Here is a 24,516-nt window from a genome sequence, read left to right on the forward strand (position 1 = left end):
TGTACAGTTAGAGAGAGCACAAAGGATGGACAGTGTGCAGATGGGTACAGGTGTGTCTTCATTACCCATCCATTCTGTGCCAAGTGGTGCGAGACGAATGGTTTGACTTAAGCTGGGTACACACCTACAGATTTATCTGTTCAATCTATCTGACATGAGCAAAAATCAGGAAATGTATGGGAGCATACAGTATGAGAATTGACATTTGCTCCCAGAACTGGAAAACAGACAAATTGGATAAATACATTTAACACATTTATAGGAACAATGTTTTTTGGCCATTTTCCAGTGTTTGGGAGCAGATGATTGATAGTCATTTGCTCCCATACATTACCAGATTTATATTCCCACCAGACAGATAAATCTGTAGGTGTGTACCCAGCTTTAGACGCCCTTCCAGTCCAGTGATTCCTGGACTTTCATAACGGTTTCGGGCAGGCTGCTGGCAATTTTGACTAAGCAGATTTTGGCTTATGGTGAATACACGCGTTTAGGTTTCCACTTATACTGGAGAAGCAAAATTGAATGGGCATCCATTGGTTTTTCCTCATTCATTGGGAGATGCGCTTGGATGGAAATTGAAAAGGAAAATAGACTTGCCAGGAAAGACTATATATATAGGAAATTGAATCGAAAGCTATATCGAATCGACTTTGTCATCTAACCGTGTGTACCCACTATTAGAGCACTAAATGATTTTGACTATGAGTGATTTAAGCCAAATACACACAGACGTGGGGCTTAGTTAAAATTGCCTTGCCTTGCATAGTCTATCGCAGTGCACACACACTGTGATTTTGGCTAACCTTCTAGGCGATTTTGACTTTCTAATCAAAAACTCCTGGGCAAATCACACCGTGTGTACATGGCTTTAGTAGTCCATACTATGTGATTGGGTCAGAGGGGTCTGGATTTATCTCTCTAGTGATTCCATGACACCTGAGTGGGTGTGATCCCTGCAAAAAAAAAAAAAAGAGACCGAACCAACCTCGGTGGGGATGGGAACTGGGGGCGCTTGGTATGAGTAGTTTCTGAGCAGCTGCTTAGAACAGGTTAGTTAGACCTGTATAGGTATAACGAAGAAAAAACAAAAGTGCAGCGCTAGTAGAAAAAATGAAATTTGCAATTGGATGATCTTTACATGAACATTTTTAATAACCAAAATAAAAATACACAACTGAGTATATGGCCATAATAAAGAAATAAAAAAATAAAACAGTATAATAACAGTGCCTACTTCCACAATTTTAGCAGCAATACTGGAGTGTCCGTTCCTATTAATACCCAAATGGTATTAGTTAGATGGGTAATAGTTACTGCCCCTGATGGTATAGGCTGTGGGGCACAGAGTCCAAGTTTTCAGCCCAGATGTTGGCAAAAATTAACGGTCCCATTGGATGGATGTTTGAGGTAGTAAGGTGGAATGTCTTTGATTCCCCAATTGGGAAGTGCCTGGGGGCCGGTAGTCTGCAGATTCCAAATGCTGCAGCGGCATCAGATGGAGATCAAGATGTGAATCCTGAAGGGCTTGTCCGGACTACAATCCAATGTATGAGGGTGGAAAGCAGGTAGCAGCAGCGGACTGACGCGTTTCGCTGCACTTGGCAGATTTATCTTTGATCCCTGCAAAGGAGGGTGTAACTGACAATAAACAAACGCTGCTTTCCTTCCTATCACCTACAGTAGATCTCCCTTTCGCCCTCCCTTATATGAAGTGCACACTACAAACTGGAAGGTGAAATAGTTCCCCGCTCTCCATCTAGCTAAGACCGCAGCAACAGGCCAAAAATCAAGACGTCTCTCTAGAATCTGGACACTTGGGAATCCTGCCATTGTACTGATTTATTTTCCCCTTTCTGCATTTTATTTGACTATGATTTGAAGCTATTAAATACTTGTGTTTGCTTGATGTGTAAACTTTTGCAGATCATATACATCACGTTGCTCTGTAAATACATCCGTTTATGTATAGAAAATAAGCATTTCCCTATAAAACAACCAGATCATGTTAATCTAAACCCCCTTCATACTTCTGTGGGCGGTATTCAATGAGAATACCAGCGGGCTCCGGTATTCAACGTGTCAGGGGCTCGCTGCCGCTGACTGGCGAATATGAGCTTCTGCGGCGATTGCCGCAGGGAGCCTGAGGACGGTGCCAGGCAGAGAGATGGAAGTCTCTCTGCCTAGCCCAGAATGTTTGTGGGGGTTAGGTGGGCTCCCCGGGTGCCAGGCAGCACAGGCTGCCCCCCGGGGGTGCCAGCAGGGGAGCGTATATTCACTACACACGATCGTAACGATCGTGTGCAGTGAATATATGAATATGTAATGAGCGGCTCGGCTCCGGCGCCCCCTGCTGGCTGCTGTGTTAAAAAAAATATATATTTTTTTTTAAAAATGAAATATATATTCATGTGCTTACAGCACATGAATAAAAATAGCATGCCCCTCCTCAGAAGAAAATTCCTGATTTTTTTTACACCAAATGTAAAAAACAAAACAATTTATTTTAAAAGTTCACATTCCACTTCACCATAAAAAGATAGCGATTGCTACTCGGTGAATCATGGTGAAAAAAACCTTGAAATGTATTCGCCATCTGCTCATTGAGTAGGGTGATTCACCGTTTTAGTCAGAAATTCGCCAAACAGCACAAATTCGCCATAAAAACATGGCGAATCAGGCTCATTGAATACCGCCCTGTGTCTCCAAACACCATCATCCTCCTTTGTGGGTGTGGACTATTAGATAGACAGTGTCTAGATAGACAGTTAATATGCCAACCCCAAAAGGTCGACAATGTCAAAAATTCAACATGATCATGTGTCTACATTTTTATGTTGACATTTTGACACTGTCGGCATTTTGACCCTGTTGACCTATTGCATGTTAAGCTTTTCATGTTGACATTTTGACCCTGTCGACCTTTTGAATAGACCTATTCACTGTCTAGACACTGTAGATCTATCAACCTGAACCACTACCTTATTTATGTGGTACCACAAGATAAGGTCAAGAGCTGCAGATAAACTACGCCGTGCTTATAGGAAGACACATACAGTATATACCTGCCAACAGACATTACCGGACTCCCCTTCAGAATTGTCTGTAACCCCACTTTCTCTGATCTTTTCCCATTCTTCTTCTCCCTGCTGCTCTTTTAGCCTTGTCATTGTAGCATTCCCTTAAGGCCCATACACACTGGGCAATTTTGAGTTGAAAGCCTCTCACTTGTGGTGTTTTGAGCAGATTTCAGCTCAAATCCGCCCAGTATTTTTGCCCTGGCTGGCGATGAACGCTGATGCACACTGCCGTATCATTGTTGGTCGCCGCCATTCATCTGCTGCTATTACCAGCCGAGTGGATGGCTTTCCATAGCATCCTGCTATAGAGAGCCGTCCACCTCTGCTTGGGCCATCATTTTACTATCGTCGCTATGTATACATGCTGGGCAGAAACGCCCATTGTGTTTGCACCGTAACTCCCTCCACCTTCTGCCCACGTTCACACTGTATTATTCCCACACCATCCCTGCATCCCCCTCTCTCCTTCCGGCCTCCCATAGTATTCCACCTGCTAGCATACTTTTGCTTCTTCTACAGCAGTGGTCGCCAACCCGACGCTCGCGAGCTACCGGTAGCTCGCCTGAGCGAAACGGGTGGCTCGACCACTGCTGCCTGCCCGGTCCGCCCGCCCGCTGTTGCCGCTGGGTTGCGGCGCTATAGCCGCCGCTATAGCCGCCGCCTTGCCCCGCTACAGCCGCCGTCACCCCCGCTGTAGTCCTCCCTGTTACGGGGACCAGAGGAGACAGCAGCAGGCGCTAGAAGTCATATTTGACCTCTAGCGTCTGACAGGGAGCACCGCGCTAAGCGCTCCCGGCACTTCCGGGTAACGCTGCAGCGCTGTGTTCCCAGTCATATGCTAGAAGTCAAATATGACTTCTAGCATGGTGTGGGGGCAGGGCCGGTGCCAGAGCGCCCCGCCGCCCGCCTGCCCGCCGCTCACCTGCTCCGGGGGGGAACCGCACAATCCGCCGCGCACTGCTGCACACCGGGGGAGACTTTGCACGGCGCCCCGCATTCCCGTCCTTCAGCTTCAGCCGGAGGGCGCAGTCCACCGTCAGAGCCTTCTCCTCCAACAACCAGCACACCAAGTAAAGCCTGAGCCAGCACGTGCTGCGGGAGACCTAATAGCTGCTCTGCCTGTTCCGTGCCCTGGGCCAGGGGGGGTGTGTACTTTGCCCCGGACAGGCAACTGGTGGTGGTGGTGGTGGCAGGGCCGTTGCTAGGTACGGCACTGCTCCATAACAGGGGGGGACTGGAGCCTCCCAATGCTCACCTGCTCCGGGAGGGGGGGTGTGATGCGACCGCTGAGTCGCCATTCCACGACAGGGGGAGAAGAGTTATTATGCCCATGTGAAGACGGGCATAGTGGAGGGGGCAAGCAGTGACCCCGTTGTCAATGAGCATTAACCCCTGGCAACAAAAATGAACCCCTGACAGCAAGCAGGTAATTTACATTTTTTTATTAGAAGCCTTACTGTTAGACATTGTGTGCAATATGTGTAATGGGCATCATTTGTGTGGCACATGTTTAATGAGCATCAAGGTGTGGGGCATATGTATAATGGAGTATCACGGTGTGGCATATGTATAATGGTGCATCACGGTGTGGGGCATATGTATAATGGAGTATCATGGTGTGGCATATGTATAATGGTGCATCACGCTGTGGGGCATTTGTATAATGGAGCTTCACATTGTGGCATATGCATAATGGAGCATCACGGTGTGGCATTTGTATAATGGAGCATCACGGTGCAGGGCATTTGTATAATGGAGCATCACGGTGCGGGGCATATTTATAATGGGTATCACGGACTGCACTATTGTGGTCATGTGTATCTGGCACTGCACTATTGAGGGCATATGTGTATCACACCCCCATTTTCCATGGCCGCACCCCATGTGGCTACAGCTCTTAGAGAGCTGACTATGCCCCCATAGCGGAAAAAATGGGGGATGTAGCCTCGCAGGAGTTCCACGGTAGTAGCTGAACCTTCTAATTTTTGACGCGTGCCTTCGGCACGCGCAGATGACTCTTCTCCTCTGCCTCCAGTGTTGGGAGGTATGTTTTGGGGCATTGCAGTGTGTGGCATAATGTGTCAGGGGCATTACAGTTTATGGCATTATGTGTAAAGGGCATTTTTTGGGATATTATGCAGATTTTTAATTTTTTTTTACTTTAGTAGCTCTTCGGGCGGTTTATTTTGTCGCGAGTAGCTCCCGACCCAAAAAAGGTTGGAGACCACTGTTCTACAGTATATACAACCCATAACATTTCTTATTCCCCCAACTCATTGCATCTTTCTTCTGTAATGTCATCTCTGCTAAATTGCATCTCCTTTAAAATTACTGGGGGCTCAGCAACTACGGGGACTGTAGATAAAGGGGGTCTGATAATGCCCATTAAGATTTCCACATCTTCTGCATAAGTGTGGGGCCAGTGCATGCACCCTGAACCCACAAATGTGGTTTCTATGCATTTGTGTCACTTTGATATGCTCAGAAATGTGATACATTGGTATGGGATAAATTTACTAAGATGGGGGTTCTGTTGAAGATGGGATGTTGCCCATAGCAACCAATCAGATTATACTTTTTATTTATTTTGCACCTTGTAGAAGATAACAGATAGAGGGCCTAATTCAGGTATGATTGCAGGGCAAATTTGTTCACAAAATGGGCAAAACCATGTTGCACTGCAGGTGGGGTAAATGTAACACATGCAGAGAGTTAGATTAGGGACCAAAATCTAACTCTCTCTGCACATGTTACATCTGCCCCACTTTTAGTGCACATGAATTTGCCAATTTTGGGAACAAATTTTCCCTGCAATCAGGCCTGAATTAGGACCAGAGTCTGATTGGTTGCTACGGGCAACATCCTATTTTCAATGGAACTCCCACCTTATTAAATTTACACTTCTTGGAGAGTGGATCAAAACTCTACTGTATGTACTACTTGCTCTCTTCCGAACACTAATCACGCTACTTGCCAATAACATTCCACCTTTTCCTCCTATAGCCAACGTGCACACATACTTTTTTTTGTTCAATGATTTTTACTTAAGGTGCCCATACACTTATACAATATGGCCATTTCTCACACAATTTCAACCCATCGGACCGATAAATTGTGTGAAAAGTGCCATATTGTGTGCGTTTTACCTCCAGATCTGATCATATGCGCGGTCCCATGCACATCAGATCAGATCTAGAAATCTCCATGGCTGCCACAAGGATTAGTTGTCTTCTGTAGCAGTAAGTACCTGTCAGTGCATATGATACATTGTATACAGAAGGAGTTCTATCGCCAGCCCCCGCCAGTCGCCAGCCGTTGGAAGGGGGCTCTCGCGCGCCCTGTTCTGATGGACCTCCCCCCGGGTCCTCACCACCCAGTTGCAACCCCTGCCCCCACCTCCCCGCACCCCTCTTAACCCTGCCCATCTCCCTGAAGCGGAGACAAAGTCCTGCCGCCAAGAGACTGGGACGCTCATGCGCGTGAGACGCATGTGCGACTGAGTCTGATGGAGTCCCTCTCCGCCGGCTCTCGCCAGCAGGGACGTACTGGCGCGCTCCTGGCACAGAAGAGAGGGGCTCCATCTGTATGTTTATCATAAGCGATCATGCAGCCGAGGAGCATGGAGGCTCCCTGGCAGGTAGTTGGCAGGTAATCGCAGTGGTATATGGGCGCCTCAAGTCTTATATGTACTTTCAACATACAGTATTGGGCTAGGTGCACACTAGAAAGTGTGATGTAACATGTGAGAGAGTTAGATTTGGGTGTTTTAATGTTTCTGTGCAGGGTAAATACTGACTGCTTTATCTTGACACTGCAATATAGATCTCACTTTGAAGTATTTAATAAAATACATATGATCAATGTGTAGACCAAACACTAGTGCAGCATCGCGTAAGTTCCTCTCTCTCTGTCACAGTATACACAGCAATGCTGATTTACAGCTGTCCTACATATACATTTTACAGTACTTGTTTCCTAGCACGGTGCCCCCGATTTTGATTGTATTACATCTTATACAATCGCATTGCATGCAATATAGTGGCATGCGATGCTATGCGATCGTATACGATTTTTGATTGTACAAGCACCCTGATGGGTACTTACAATGTTAAATGGCCCCCCCCCATAGTCAACGCCACCCCCACTATCAACGCTAACCCGCGTGGCGAGAGCGGTGATACGCGTCCTCCGGCCTTTTTATACCCCCACTATCCACGTCGGCGTGGAGTTGAGTTTAGATAGTGTGGCGAGCGTAGCGAGTCACCGAGCCCGAAGCGCGCCGAGCCCCGCAAGGGGTCATGGATTACTTTACATGTATTGCGCGTCCCCTCACGGGGCTCGCTTCGCTCGCCACGCTTCTGGCTCCTATTCAGCGTCCTCTCGCCACGCTTCGGGCTCGGTGGCTCGCTGTGCTCGCCACACTATCTAAAGTCAACTCCACGTCGACGTGGATAGTGGGGGTATGAAAATGTTGGAGGCCGCGTACCGCCGCCGCTCACCACGCTTCGGGTTGGCGTTGATCCTGGGGGTGGCGTTGACTATGGGGGCCATTTAACATTGTAAGGACCCATCAGGGTGCTTGTACAATCAAAAATTGTAAACGATCGCATCGTATGCCATTGTATGTATTGTACAATATGGCGTCGCATCGCATCCCATCGTATACCTTATTTAGTGTTATGGTATATGATGCAATATTTTATTGTACAATATCGCATCGCATCCCATCGTATACCTTATTTAGTGTTATGGTATACGATGCGATGGGCGCCGTGCTAGGAAACAAGTACCCATTTTACACATAAATTATAACTAGTTTTACATGGAACTTGCAGTTTAAAAAAAAACTGAATAGCATAGAAAATCAGAACATAAAAGCACTAGTATCTTCAATTATGTGGAGAGCTGCTCCCCTGTATCGATGAATCACAGGACCCCACGCACATTATTACAGTTTCTTATATAGTGCACACATATTCTGCAGAGCTTTAAAGAGAATATTTGAACTTTCACATCAGTCCCTTGCCCAGCTTACAATCTATATTCCCTACCACATGTACACGCACACAGACATTCTAGGGTCAATTAACGTACAGTACCAGTATATTTTTGGATTGTTGGAGGAAACCGGAGTACCCTGAGGAAACCCACACAAGTACGGGGAGAATATACAAACTCCGCACAGTTAGGGCTATGGTGGGAATCGAACCCATGACCTCAGTGCTGTGAGGCAGTAATGCTAACCATTATACCATCCGTACTGTCCCATAGATAAATCTGTCAAGAAAAAGAACATAGGAGCAAGCTCCACTGTCTAACTACACACTTCAGATTTATTATACCAAACCCATTTTGGACACACATGACCAAAAATATTATGGTAAAATAAAAAAATGCTAAGCCTGCTAAGGACAGACTGCTGTGCCATTACCTAGGTAAATGCCACTCGTGCATAGTGGGAAATCCGACACTGTGTACTATGCCATTTTATAAATATATAGGGCGAGATGTACTAAAGGGAAAATGCGGTAAACCCCCCGTTTTACCGCATTTTCCTATGTACTATTACCCGACCGCACCGTCACCGCAGTGTAGGGTATCGCCACCTTTGGGTGGCGATACCCTATAGAAGCCTATGGGCTTCTTTTCGCCGCCCGACGCCTCCGCCGAAAAACCCGCCGACCCCCCTCTCCCCCTCCCTCTCTTACCTGGTCCAGGTCCTCCTGGACCCGGAAGGTAACACCTTCCTCCCCCTAGTGACGCAGCCGGACGTCCTTCCGGCTGCAGGGGGGAGGAAGAGGCGCCGGGGACAGCTTGCATAGCTGTCCCCGGCATGAGGGATGCAGAAGGGGGCAGAGAGGTGACGGAGATCCCCCGCACACCACATTCCAGGTATCGCGGGGGGCCTCCGTCACCGCATCGCGATGCCAGCCGCATATGTTAGTACATATGCGGCAGCATCGCGGCGGAGGGGGCGCGATGGGCGGCGATGTATTTTAATACATCCCGCCCATAATCTACTAAATTGGTGAATTAAGCCAACCAATTTTCTGTCTTAAAAGCAGGGCCGGTGTAACCTCTTTGAGCGCCCCAGGCGCTCGTCCCGTCCCCCGCCCCCTCCTCTCTGACCCGGTTTCTGACCTGGTCTGTCTGTTCGCGACGCGCTGCGGGGGGCACTCTCCAGCTTCTCCCTACACTCCCCCCCTCCTCCCCGCAGCGCGTCCAGACCGGGTCACCGTCAGAGGTGTTTGCAGTGATCCACGGGGGTGCAAGTGAGGCACTCTCCAGCTTCACACTAACCCCTTCTCCCCGCAGCGCGTCGCGAACAGACAGACCAGGTCAGAAGCAATGGAAGTGATCCACAGGGGGGAAGGGGGGGCGGGTGCGACACACTCCAGCTTCTCACTACACCCCCTCCTCCCCGCAGCGCGTCCAGACCGGGTCAGAGGCGGGAGAGGCTGCTTCCAATGGGCAGCTCAGCTTCTCCTGCCTCTTGCCCGGTCTGGACGCGCTGCGGGGAGGGGGGGCAGCGGGGGGCGGAACAGGGGACAGGGGAACGCTCACCTGCCTCCTCGGGGGGTGCAGCGGCCACCGCTTCTATGGTACTACAAAGTACCGCCCTCCAGAGGCCTAGAGCTGCCTAGTGGTGGCGCCGGCCCTGCTTAAAAGTATACTAAAATAAATAGATGTGCATAAAGCTGTTCAGAATTTGGTACTTGTGTACTAGCACGGCGCCCTCGATATTTGGTCGCACACCATATAATAGCATCACATGCCATACACCTTATGCACTGCGATGCGATTTAAAATTGTATAAGCCCCCTATACAATGTTTAATTGTAAAAGCACCCTAATGGGGGCTTACAATGTTAAATGCACCCCCACGCCACCCACAGTATGAACGTGAACCCGAAGCGTGGCGACCAGTACGCGTCCTCTGACCTTTTCATACCCCCACTATCCACGTCGGCGTGGAGTTGATTTTATATAGTGTGGTGAGCGCAGCGAGCCACCGAGCCCGAAGCGTGGCGAGGGGACGCGTATTACTTTATGTGTATTCCGCGTCCCCTTGCGGGGCTCGCTGCGCTCGTCACGCTTCGGGCTTTGTGGCTCGCTGCGCTCGCCACACTATGTAGAATCAACTCGACGTGGATAGTGGGGGTATGAAAAGGTCGGAGGACGAGTACCGCCGCCCCTCGCGAGCTCGCTGCGCTCGCCATGCTTCGGGTTCACGTTCATAGTGGGGGTGCATTTAACATTGTAAGCCCCCATTAGGGTGCTTTTACTATGTAAAATTGCATTGTATGGCATTGTATTCCATATACAATGCTATACAATTTTAACATTGAATGACATCGGGGGACATCTCGTCACATCGCATACCATCGCATGCCTTATGGTCTGCGATGCGATGGCCGCCGTGATAGTACACAAGTACCCAGAATTTCTTTACCTTCTTTGTTCTGACTTGGAAATGCACTTATCACTCCTGTTTCAGATTGGAGCACATGGCCAGCAAATATGGGAGAAATCCGTAGAACAGAAGGAGATCAAGGTGAAGGTAATGCACATTTCTGACCTTGGGCCTTATTCTAGTTCACTCTTTCTGACAAATTCCTTCTTAGATGGACAAAACCATGTGCACTGCAGGTGGGGCAGATGTAACTTGTGCAGAGAGAGTTAGATTTGGGTGGGGTTTAACTTCAAAGTGAGATCTATATTGCAGGGCAAAAATAAAGCACCCAGTATTTCCCCTGCACAGAAACAAAATAACTCACCCAAATCTAATTCTCTCTGCACATGTTACATCTGCTCCCCTGCACTGCACATTTGTTTGTCCATCTAAGAAGGATTTTGTCAGAAAGAGTGAACTAGAATAAGGCTATGTATGCTAAACCTTCCAGTATAAAATTTCAAATAAATAAAGTTCTGGAGTCTTCTATAAATTCAGAATGACCCCTGTCACAGTTATGTAAGAACCAAGTACACACTTGGTAGCCATTCTTGCAACTTACAGAACATTCTCCTTTCCAGAAGGCAGACATCCTGGTATTTATAGCCTGAAAATGTTAAAATAAAAAAATAATGACATATTGTATGTGCAGTACATAACATTTATTTGTATTAACAATAATCCATAGGGGTACCTGTGGAAGGCAGATGTTTCGTCTTCCGCGCCTCTCCTCCGAATGATTCTATTGGACGCCTAGCGGCCAATCAGGAGCCGAGAAAGTCCAATAGAATCATTCGGAGGAGAGGCGTGGAAGATAAAACATCTGCGTCTCTCCTCAGTACTTCACGGGTACCGGCCGGAATAGTCCGGTGTTTGTTATTTTCTGAAGACCTGGACTAAGTCGGAACGAAGAGGACAGATCTTCGCCGGATGACCTTGGTGAGTTGGATTTCCTTCCACATGTACCCCGTTGGATTTCTTTGGATCCTGGAACCCCGGACTCTACAGCCCTGGAGCCCCTGGACCGGACCCAGGAACCAATTCCCCTGACTCTGCAGCCCAGGAACCAAGGCCCCGGACCCAGGACCATGGAGCCCCGCACCCAGGAACCTACCTACGGTCTCAAGATAGGTAAGTATCAGTATGTATGGGCTTTGGATGTATTAAAGTTTTATTTTTCATGTGTCAGTGTGTGTTTATTTGACAATTTTTAATACTGTGAAACTACAAGTGCCAGCAGGCCCTTTATTGCCCGCATGCTGGGACTTGTGGTTCTTCAAGTACCCGCTTTCGGGGGGGGGGGGGTTGCTGGGACTCATAGTTCCACAGTATTAAACAATAGTAATATCTTTTTACACTGAATCAGCCCAGTGACCACCGCTCCAGGGTCACCGGGGACAGCACCAGGCTTCAGCCTGGTCAGGTAAGTCTTGGAAGGGGGGGACCCCTTTATTGGGGGGTCCCCACTCCCCCAGCTCCCCTGGCCAGGCTGACTGGTCAGTAGGGTTAATGTTTTGGCCGCGGGACCTTATATAATAAGTGTCCCCTGGCTGTGACATTACCCTGCTGGCTGGTTTGGCCTGGGGCTGGTTCTTAAAATACGGGGGACCCCTAGTCATTTTGTCACCCGTATTTTGAACCGGCCCTGGAGCCTGGGGCTGGGTTTAAAAAATCGGGGAACCCCTATTTGCCAGGTTTCCTGATTTTGTTAATACCAGCCCCGGCTCTTTCAGCCTGGTGCTGGTTACGGCTGTGGGTGGGACCCCACGCCGTCTTTTTAATTTTTTTACACACTGCAGCCTGCACGGATCTGACTGATCCATGCAGACTGACTATACGAATTCGTATTAGCGGCCGTATAGACATAGTTTACATAGTAGGTAAGGCTGAAAAAAAGGCTTGCGTCCATCTAGTTCGGCCTAGTTATGCTGTATATTATGTTATTATATTTTAAAGACAGATTATGTTACTTATTTATAACCCTGGATATTTTTAGCTAATAAGTGTTTGTCCAACCTTATTTCGAATGTATTTATTGCGGTGGCCGACACCACCTCTCTGGGAAGAGAGTTCCAGAGTTTGACTGCTCTAACTGTAAAGAAATTTTTTTCTGCTAGCTGAACAAAATCTTTTTTCTTCTAATCTGTACTCATGCCCCCTCATCCTAGATTTCTTTCTAGTAGAATAATGGGTGTTTGACAGTTCCTTATATTGGCCCCTGATATATTTGTACATGTTGAGCATGTCCCCCCTTAAGGCCCCCATACACTAGGGCGACTTGTCCTTAGGACAAGTCGCCCCCGACTTCCCCCTGAGCTTCCTTGGCTGCTCCCCGGGGGAGCTTGATTAGATTGGCACTTAATGTGCCATTTTTTACATGTGATAAATCGTCTCACATGCTGGTGGGAGCAGGGGGGCTGGGGACGCTGCGGGGGACACAGACGCTGCGGGGGACACAGGCGGCATAGAGCCGGGCAGAGGGAGCCGGGAGCTGTCAGTGTTAGAAAAAAAAGCCTACTGTATACAATGAATGGGCAGCCTGTGATTGGCTGAGCGCTGTCTCAGCCAGTTGCTGACTGGCTGAGAGAGCGCTCAGCCAATCACAGGCCGCCCATTCATTGTATGGGCTTTTTTTTTTTTATTCAGTGCTGACAGCTCCCGGCTCCCCCCGCTCGGCTCTATGCCGCCTGTGTCCCTCGCAGCGTCCCCAGCCCCCCCTGCTCCCTCCACCGCCGCCCCGCCCCACTAGGTCCCAAGTCGGGTGATCGGACGTGCAGCAGGTCCGACCACCCGACGCAGATCCGATGCGCACGGGACCGCGCATCGGATCTGAGGGGACATCAAAACTAGCCGATTTTGGTCCGATTTAGGCCAGATCCGACTGATCTGGCCTAAATCTGACCAAAATCGGCTAGTGTATGGGGGCCTTTAGACATCTCTTTTCTAATGTAAATAGTCCCAAATTGTTTAATCTCTCCTCATAGATTAAATTCTCCATTCCCCTAATAAGCATTGTTGCTCTTCTTTGTATTGTTCTAATTCAATGATGTCCTTTTTATAGTGTGGGGGGCCAGAATTGTACTCCATATTCGAGGTGAGGTCTAACCAATGCCTTGTACGGGGCATAATTACTTTTGAGTCCCTAGTTTCCATGCCCCTTTTGATGCAGGCTAGAATTTTCTTGGCCTTTTTTGTTGCTACATTACATTGGGCACTACACCCCAGTTTGCTGTCTATTAGGACTCCTAGATCCTTTTCAAGTCATGAGTTACCCAGTTCCTCCCCGCTAAGATTATAACTAGCACACTGGTTGTGTCTCCCAAGATGCATAACCTTACATCCACGTTGAACCTCATCTTCCAATTATTCGCAGATTCCTCTAGCTTTTCAAGATCTTTTTGGAGCGTCGTGACATCTTCCGATTATTTAATAATAGCAAAGATGGATACATTGCTGAGCAACCCCTTCCCAATATCGTTGATAAAAATGTTAAATAAAATGTGCCCTAAAACCGAACCCTGAGGCACTCCACTTAGTACCTGAATCGTGTCTGATACGGCACCGTTCACAGCCACTCTTTGTTCCCTTTTACACAGGCAGTTCCCTACCCATCTGCAGATGTTCTTACCCAATCTCATGTCCTCCATTTTATTTATCAACCTCTTGTGTGGATTTTTGCTAACCTCCTCATAGAAACCTAGTAGATTAGTTTGGCATGAACATTTTTTTATGAACCCATGTTGGTTCGTACTGAGTAAACGGTGAAGGTCTAAATATTCCTGGATACCATCCCTTAAAAAAATCCTTCAAATAGTTTATCCACTATTGATGTTACACTTACAGTTCTGTAATTAGCTGGATCCTCCTTTTTTCCTTTTTTTTAATATTGGTACTACCTCTGCTATTCTCCAGTCTTTTGGTACTATACCTGTTGACAGGGAATTGCTAAAGATATAATGTAGTGGGGTAGATAGTTCATCCCTTAATTCCATTAGTACCCTGGGATGCATCCCATCTGGCCCCGGTGTTTTATTTGTTTTGATTTTGCTGAGCCTCAGTGCTATTTCAATGGGCGTGAAATGAACAATGAGATCTGGCTTGTTTTTCCCATTTGTAGTAGATGTTCTTTCCTCAGTCTGCTCTCCCTTAGTAAACACTGATGAGAAGAACTCATTTAACAGTTTTGCTTTTACCTTATCCTCTATAACACTTTTTCCATTGGTGTCCGTTAATGGACCTATGTTTTCCTTAATTATACGCTTACTATTTATATATTTATATATTAAAAAAAAATGGGGTTGGTTTTCCTTTCAGTGGCTATGCGTTCTTCATATATTCTTTTAGCTGCTTATTTTTATAGAATTTAAATGCTCTTGTTTTATTGTTGATAGCTGACCTTACTTTTTTGTTTAACCATGGTGGCTTTTTTTATTGAATTTACCCTTATTTACTTTTGGAATGTATTTAATAGTTAATGATGTAAGTACATTTTTTAGAGTATCCCACATTTCTTTTGCATTTTTTCCCTTCATAACCGTTTCCCACACAATTCATTTAAGGGCTTCCCTGAATAGTTCAAAGTTCGCTTTTCAGCCGGCTAATACAAATGGATACACCATCGTTGGGTTACAAAGCATTCGTATTTGACTGCTTTGTAAATTACCCTCCAGAACACGAATTTGCATACGGCTGAAACAGCCGTATGCAGTCGTATTAATTCGTATTAAGAATACGAATACGAAATTTCTTATTCTTAGTAAATTTCCCCCATATTGTGTAAGGGTATTGTGGTGTGTAGCATATTCTGTAAGGGGCATGACAGTGTGTCGCATAATGCATAATGGGCAATGCCAGGGGGCATAGCATTTTCCTATGGGGCCCACAAAGTTCTAGTTACGCCTCTGCTGGGACCACTTCCTGGCGCATACCATGCCGGAGGGCTGGCTAATTGGTAAGTGAGTTATCAGTGTTTTGTTAATTTTTGTAAAATTAACCCTACAAGCCATTTAGGGTTGCTTATGTTCAACATACGAATAATGCCATTTATGTTGATTAATTTATTTAGAGCAATATAGTGTGCAGTGCTACTATTACTTGCTAAATTCCCATATGAAATGTGACCACAAAATCACTTTTTTTTTAAATTTGTAGGTGACTCAGGATATGGGTGTCATCCGTTGCTCACGTAACCCACAAAGCCCTGCACAGCACCGCTACAACGCTGCACACATTGCCACCCGCAATGTAGTGGAATGCACCTTTGGGGTGCTGAAAAGCCGATTCAGGTGTTTGGACAGATCAGCAGGTACACTGCTTTACCACCCTACCAAAGTAGTATTGATCATCCAGGCTTGCTGCATGCTACATAACATAGCTCTGGGGCAACCTAATTATGTTGATGTTGGCAATGCAGCAAGTCGTGCAGGAAGCTGAAGCTACACAACATGTGGTAGTTAGGAGTACGTGGAGGGGGGATGTGGTTCGGGCAGAGATGATACGCCAGCATTTCTCGGTTATTTTTGCATGCAAACCTTCACAGTTAAGCAAAACACATATGACATTGTGTACCTTACAAAACAACCCACTGGTTTCTTTTACATTGCACAGGGCCATTTGGGGAATAATGCACACCGCCTGCAAGTTCTGCCATAACTGCTTTGTCATTTCTTTGAAAAATGGTGGTACCTATGACAATATAATGTAAGTAATCCTAACATGGTTGATGTATACAATTCATTGTTAAAGGTAAAAATCAAAGGTGCAAGGGGTGGAGGTGCCATGGAGGCCTGATCTGAGGGGATTCAAATGTAATGGTTAAATTACATGGTACTTACACTCTGCAGTGGTAAATGCTGGACCATTACAAACTTCTGACATAGCCCCTAATGATATCTCATTAAGCCCATGGTAAGTGTTAAACAACCTTTGAGGGTCATATTGAAATATTCAAACACAAAACAAAGTATGCTTTCAGTATTCAACGGAATCACACCAAGGTTTCATTGTGAAAAAAATGTTTACTTGCAGAAAAAGGCACGTTTTAGCAAATGTCAAAAAATAGTGCCATATTACAATGTAAACATCCATATGGATGCATGTAAATTGACAAAACAATCCACAATTTGTATACCCTTAAGCATTTTTGCCCTGAGACCGGGAGCTACCACCCTTAGAAATAGAGCCACACCCACCCCTAGTACGTATACTACAACGCGGGGAAGTAGTGGGTGACCCACTCATGGGTGTTGAGGACACACTGCTGCTTTGAGTTGATGTGGTTTGTTGCTGACCTAACACCTTGGTTGCGATTATGCTTAACTGTGTTTTGTAGGGACAGCAATGCATTTTTGCTCAAAAATCGTATGCGATGGCATCCGATGCGATGCGATGGCACCCGATTACGATTTTTACCGATTTTTGAGCATTTTTGCTCAAAAATCGGATGCGATCGCATCGGATGCCATGCGATGGCATCCGATGCGATGCCATGCGATGGCACCCGATTTTGCACTGAAATGCATCAAAATGCATTGAAATGTGTATTAAACTTGTGAAATGCCCCCAAATGCCATTTTTCATAGTGCACCACCCCCACTATCAACGTCAACCCGAAGCGTGGCGAGGGGCGGCGGTACGCGTCCTACGACCTTTTCATACCCCCACTATCCACATCGGCGTGGAGTTGAGAATAGAAAGTGTGGCGAGCGCAGCGAGCCACCGAGCCCGAAGCGCGGTGAGCGGACGCGGATACCTGTGAAGCCCGCGAGGGGACGCGTATAGCTGTGAAGGTATCCGCGTCCCCTCGCGGGGCTCGCTGCGCTCGCCACGCTTCGGGCTCGGTGGCTCGCTGCGCTCGCCACACTTTCTATTCTCAACTCCACGCCGACGTGGATAGTGGGGGTATGAAAAGGTCGTAGGACGCGTACCGCCGCCCCTCGCGGGCTCGCTGCGCTCGCCACGCTTCCGGTTCACGTTGATAGTGGGGGTGGTGCACTATGAAAAATGGCTTTTGGGGGCATTTCACAAGTTTAATACACATTTCAATGCATTCTGATGCATTTCAGTGCAAAATCGGGTGCGATCGCATCGCATGCGATTTGATCGCATGCGATGCGATTTTTAGCATACAGTCAGCATACGATGAAGGTCGTGGGAGCCGTGATACTCCACAAGTACCCGAATTTGTGTTCGTACACTTGCTTGCAGACTTTGAGATACATTTCTCATTTGTTGACCAATGCTTCGCACATACCCCTTTATATGTTCAATTTGGAGGCTTTTTCGACTCCATAAAAAAAAGTAGCTTTTCTTTAAATGTGTGAATGGATCTGGCCAAATCATTGGCATTTCTAGGAATGTTGGTGTGAGGTTAGCAAACTGACCGTAAGACTGTAATTATTATATTTTATTAGGTGTAGTAATTAATGTACTATTTTAGTCCGTCGGTACCCTCTTGTTCTCCATATATGTCTATATTCCCCATAGCTGCGTGTATTTCCAGATCAGATCGCTCTTGCCCAAATATGGTCTGACAGGAAATAGCCAGGAAAGAACATTGCATGGATTCACCCATATGTTATGTCCACAGGGGGTAATCAGGACATAATGTAATCAGACTGTGTTTGTGTCTCTATCTTCAGTTCCTTTGTGTCAATACCAGACTTAGTGGAACCGGGCACCACAGGGGGTGATCAAATTCCCCTGCTATCAACAGGAAGGTTGTCCACAGGGGGTGACCACCACACAACGTAATCAGCTGGTTATTGTTCGTTGTATTGACACTGCTCTGCATATCTCTGGCCACTTCCAGACTTTCTGGAACCGACCCCAGCAAGGGGGGGGGGGCAGCAGCAGTAGCTGGGAGGGGGTGATACCTGACTCTTGAATCCACCAATCAAGATCCACTGCAAGCCCACTTTCTGTTTGTGCACCGTGGGAATTGAGAAGTTTTTAAAATGACTTGCAGACAAGCCAGGAGAAGATTTGATGGACTGTCCTGGACTAAGAGGTTATGCTCTGTCTAGGTATCGTGTGGACTTATCTGCTATCACTGCTGTGGGGAGGAGTGATAGTTTTGTGCTTTGGAACTGCTGCTACAAGGACTGCCATTGGACTGCTACCCGATAACGTTTATATGCTACATTTGCCTCTTGTTCCTGTCTTTATCTACATGTGTGTGCTGTGATAAAAATAAACCATATTTTGGTTTCATCTGCTCGGTTTCTGAGTGATTGAAGAACCCGTATCTTCACAGTTGGTGCCTTGTAGGAGTGGGGGCTGCTGCCCAAGTGACTGAGTATAGGGAGGAACATTGATTGACTGTGTTGTTTGTTGTGCAGGTTCCAATGTGTTGACGGGCTCCAGGATTATTCATATCATCCAGCATCTGTATGGGATCGGTTGTCTCTGGCATCGGCTGTGATGTTCCTACAAATAAGATTACAGAGGTAAGTATGTTAAGCAGAATGTTGGGTTGTGGCAAATGCAAAATCAGTTATAATGATGTGGTCTGGCAGATGCATATTGCATCTACTGTATGTTGTGGGTTACTACGTCCACCATGAAGGAACTATGGTTGATGGTGTTTTACAAACCTTTCTATCGATTCCTTTGTTTAAAAATGGCACATTACATTGCACTGTATTTGTAGGGCAAAAATTTCCAACACTATCATCGTCCATTGCAATGTCATGTGCTGACAGAACACATCTCAATCATAGTTGACAAGTGCATGTGTTGTGTACAACCAGGGGCGGATCCAGGATAAAATGACAGGGGAGGCACCATGATAAAAGAGGGTTTAGGTGGGGGAGGGCCAGTGTTAGTGGTGCCAGTGTACATGCTGGCAGAGAGAGGGTGGCAATGGAATTAAAAATAGGCCCTGGCATTTAAAGTACGCAGGCCCACCATGGCAACAAAAGTGAAGTGTAGTTGTGCGTGCGCCAAAGGTGCGCTCCGGAAAAGGGGGTGTGGCCACTCAACAGGGGGCGTGTCCTTGAGTGTAGTTTACAACACCATATACAACTTCTACACATTATGCAACAAAATACTAGACCCCATTATACTTGCCCCTTACACATGATGCCAAATGGAATGAGCCAAAATTCAAATAATGCCACATGGATTGTGTCAAAATTCACATAATGCCACACGGATTGAGCCAAAATTTACATAATAACACACGGATTGAGCCAAAATTCACATAATGCCAAATGGATTGAGCCAAAATTCACATAATGCCACACAGATTAAGCCAAAATTCACATAATGCCACACGGATTGAGCCAAAATTCACATAATGCCACACAGATTGAGCCAAAATTCATAACATGCCAAATGGATTGAGCCAAAATTCACATAATGCCAAATGGATTGAGCCAAAATTCACATAATGCCACATGTATTGAGTCAAAATTCACATAATGCCCCACGGATTGAGCCAAAATTCACATAATGCCACACGGATTGAGCCAAAATTCACATAATGCCACACGGATTGAGACAAAATTCACATAATGCCACACAGATTAAGCCAAAATTCACAATACGCTTCATAAACAGGGACATTGTCCACCAAAGGCGCGCATTAAACATTTACACCATAATGTCCATTGCACGTTAAGTTACACGGCATGATGTCCATTATGTATTATGCCAAACACCATAATGCCTATTAAAAATTATGCTACATACAGTAAGTGCTGCTTATCTACATGCTCATTGCCAAGGGTTCCATGCTCATTGCCAGAGGTTCCATGCTCGTTGCCATGTGGGATTACATGCTCATTACCAACGGGGAATACATGCTCGTGGTAAATGGGGGACAGCCGCCAGGCAGAAGTGATAGCCACTGACAGTGGCAGAGCCTGGCTGTATTCTGAGCACTGCAGGTCCCAGCTATTTGAAATAATACCCATTTCACACCAGAAAATGCATTCCCAGGTTGGCCCATTTTACACCAGCCTAGTCCCTGCATTTTCTGGTGTGAGGGGGAGAGAAAACCACCCCTTTCCCCCCTTTAACCAGTTATCTAATTTAACCAGCTACATCTTCGGAACTAACTGACCCATATAGATGAGACAAGTATCATATTGAAGAACTTTTGAGTGGGCTTTGAATGATTTTGGTCCAGTGAAACTGGAACGTTTGGTTCCAGAGTAATCTTCCCTCAAAGAACATGAACAGCCATGAAATTACATTTAAAAAATCGATTTACACGCTATATCTCTGGAACCGATTGACCGATATGGACCATCTTGATATTATATTGAAGGCCCAGCGATTTGGAATTGAATGACATCAACGACAAGCTCCTGTGATGCCAGGGGGTAATTGGCAGCCATCAGAACCGGGTGGGGGTTGGAATTGACGGGTCCCATATTATCATATGTGGAAAAAATGTTACAGCTTTGCCAGACGATATCTCCGGTTCCCAGGGGGCTAGAGACATGGGGCTGGGCTCATTTGAAAGCTCTGGTCCTCATCTTCAAAGTGCCCCCCCCCCCCCCCTGAACACATGCTTCACTACATATTAATTTAAATCAGGATGTGCAAAGTATTTTACAATTCCAGTAATGGTTGTGTAGTTGTAGAGTGCAGGCTGTAGGTTACATAGTGTTCACTCTAGAATTTTTTTAGGGCAGGGTGCTGACCACGGGGAGGGCACATTTTTCAGTCAGGAAGGCACATTTTAATTTTAAAGGGCAAAATGATGCGATATAATATATATATATATATATATATAATATATATATATCTATATCGAGAGAGATCGAAGCAGAAATTTTAAAGGGGGGGGGGATTGAAAAGTGAAGGATGGGGTTATGTGCGCGCCGAAGGCGCGCTCGCTCCAGAAAAAAGGGTGTGGTCACCTAAAGGGGGAGTGGTCACCTAAAATGGGACGTGTCCTTGAATGTAGTGTGCCACACCATATACCTCTTATGTACATTATGCAACACAATAGTAGACCTCCTTATACTTGCCCCATAAACATTATGCCACACGGAATCAGACAAAATTCAGTTTAAGGTGCCCATACATGGAGCCAAAATTCACGTCAGGCCACCCAGATTAAGAAATAAATTCACGTTTTACAGTGTAGAGCGATAAACAAAGTCAGCTCCTCTTAACACAGCATTTAACATGGCAGCTAGGAACTGATTGGCTGTTACATTATCTCTCTCCACTTTACAGTCTTCAATCATTAGTACATCTCCCCCATATAAAGAAGTACTGTAAGGTGATTGCACATGCGTTGCCTTTGGGGCATATTCCCACTGCAGCCTAGTAACCCATGCACAGCAGCAAGTGGGCACACCAGGGACAGGGCTTGGGCAATCTGCAACACAGTTATACAGCAAATGCAGAGCAGAGTAGCCAGGTTCCCAGTAAGGCAGAGTCCAGCCAGGCACGGCAGCTACAGACACACACACAGAGCCATCTCACCTCTTTTTAGTTCGTTCACTGCCCGTTAAACCAGCCCTGGCCCCCGGCTGATTTCACCACACACCACTAGACTGGAGCAGCAAGGATGCAAATTTGTGGGGACAGGACAAAAGGCAAGGCAGGACCGAGTTAGACTGCGAGGGGGGTTAGGCAAAGGCCGCAGGAAGTGGGGGTTAGAGTTAGGCACTTTGACAATGGGGTTATGGTCAGGCTAAGGCAATAGAGGGGAAAACTGTGGGTGTGTGTGTGTGTGGGGGGGGGGGGGCTGGGTTAGGGGGATAAGGTTAGGGCACTGTTGCGGTTCTCTGTATTGGGATGCTGGGAATACCGGCATTCTCACTGCCGGTATATCATATGTATTCCATAACATAGACATGGATTGAACAGCGTCAAGACCAGGACAGATGGAGCAGAGAAAGGACAGAGGGGACAGTTGAGAGTAGTGACAGGGACAGTACATAGGTGACACTTATAGGTATAGAGAGGATAGGGACAGGAGAGAGGAATGACAGCAACAGATAGAGGGGACAGGAACATGACATTGAGGAGAGGACAGAGGTGCCAGGACAAGGGGACATGACAGATCAGTGCAGTGGGGGTCAGGAAGGAGGCAATGGTGACAGTATAGAGTGGGCAGGTAGAAGACAGTGGGGAGAGAGGTGTCTCGCTGGCTGTAACAGAGAAACATTTTTATATGTACTCACAGCCAGCTCCGCACCCGATCAGTCTATCAGCAGCGTCAGCACCTCTTCTATGGCCGGGACAAGGATCAGCAGGTGCTGGATCCTAGTGTTGGAGAGAAGTGATGGGGCCACATGTACTTTCCACGGAGCAGCACTCATGAGGCCTCGGCAGATGGCAGGATCACCGGGGAAGCCGGGTCAGCCCGGCATCGGTGCGCATGTAGCGGGTACTGCGTGCGCCTACCAGGTGCCCGCTGCTGCTGCACTTCCTGTTCTCGTGAGATGATATCACCATCATCTCACGAATTTCCGACACTGACAGCCACCAATGAGAAAGTTCTCAGCGGCATGTCAGCGCAGCAGGGATGGAGGGGCGGAGAGAGTGGCAATATCTGACACTGACAGCCACGAATGAGAGAGTTCTCAGCGGCATGTCAGCGGGCCGCGGACAGTGAAAGGGCGCATAGTCCTACACAAGAAAAGGGAAGGGCGCATTTAGAGGTCTAAAAAACGGGCAGGGCGCAGCGCCCTGCAAAAGAAGCCTAGCGGGAACACTAGTTACAGGCATGTGTGATGTGTAAAAATGCTTTGGTTAACACTATCAAATCTCACCTGCAGGTTCAAAATCCGCTACATTGCGATGATATGGATGAACCACAACAGCAGGCTGGGAGTCTGGAGCTTTGGAAAAAACATGGCAGACTTCTCAATATGGACATTACCACTTAAACTGCACTTTTATTTCTGCCTAATGTAAACATTTGTTAAAATATGTATGGTAGCCTTACTCAACTTCCTAAACCAAAAATGTAAGAAATATTATGCACCCATCATGCTTCATCTAAATAAAACATGAACACATTTCAGTATATAATGGCTGTCATTTTAATTAATCATATACATAATCATGTTCAACATGTCAAAGTTTCACAGGAATAGTTGTAAACCTAACCAGTGGCTAGGTGTACAATCACATGAACAACCACTACAGGTTGACAGTGATAACGTCAACATGGTTTAAAGGTCGACAGATCCAAGTCAACATGGTTGTTTAATCACCACAATTTATGATCAAAACACACACTACTGGATGTTCAATTAGTAAAAAACACCTTTTGCACATGTAATCTGAGAACAAATCATACCAAATGCATGTATACCTTCTCCATATCGACATTTACAGCATGTTGATATTTAACCCCTTCCTGACGCAGCCAGTTTTTGCCTTCCTGACAGAGCCATTTTTTTCAAATCTGACATGTATCACTTAAGTGGGTATAACTTTTTTTTGCTTTTACTTATCCCAGTGATTTTGAGATTGTTTTCCCGTGACACATTGTACTTTAAATTAGTGGTGAAATTTGGTCGATACAGTTTTTTTTTTTTGGGGAAAAATACCAAAGTGTCGTGAAAAAATGGAACATTTTGCTATTTGCAAAATGTTCCATTTTCTGCTTGTGAGACAAATAATCATATCACTCAAAATAGTAAATAACTAACAAAGACCATATCTATTCTTTATTTTTAAATCATTATTTAAACGCCTTTATTTTTTTTGGACGCTAGGGGGCAGCAGAGTCTAAATTTTACACTACATGCATTTCAACGCTACTTTTGGCTATTCACTTTTTAACAGCCAATAGCAGCGATCGCCCAAGACGGGAGGCATCGCTGCCCCCCCTGGGCAATGAGGGAGGATGTCTGCTGTCAGGGACAGCAGACATTGGCCCTTATTCTGATCGATGCGGATATTCCCGCTTGCGTACGGGCCGCCGATGTTTATCTTCTGCGCATGTGCAGAGGTCACTCTGCGCATGTGCAGGCGATTTCGCCGCAAGGATTCTCTATACGCCGT

The 24,516-nt window shown here is 46.4% G+C and overlaps 1 protein-coding gene across 1 annotated transcript in view; it reads left to right on the forward strand.

Moving 5' to 3' along the window:
- LOC146059907 (uncharacterized) overlaps positions 1–24,516 on the forward strand; it is an 80,127-nt gene that overhangs the window by 2,016 nt on the left and 53,595 nt on the right. Inside the window, exons 2-5 of the mRNA XM_083172564.1 lie at positions 10,579–10,641; positions 15,685–15,838; positions 16,141–16,233; positions 18,873–18,980. Of these exons, the coding sequence (XP_083028690.1) occupies positions 15,786–15,838; positions 16,141–16,233; positions 18,873–18,980 (254 nt within the window). The 5' untranslated portion in view covers positions 10,579–10,641; positions 15,685–15,785. The remainder of the gene's footprint in view (positions 1–10,578; positions 10,642–15,684; positions 15,839–16,140; positions 16,234–18,872; positions 18,981–24,516) is intronic.

Source organism: Crinia signifera, chromosome 2 (genome assembly GCF_055691185.1).
Source record: "Crinia signifera chromosome 2, ASM5569118v1, whole genome shotgun sequence".
Lineage (NCBI taxonomy): Eukaryota > Metazoa > Chordata > Amphibia > Anura > Myobatrachidae > Crinia > Crinia signifera.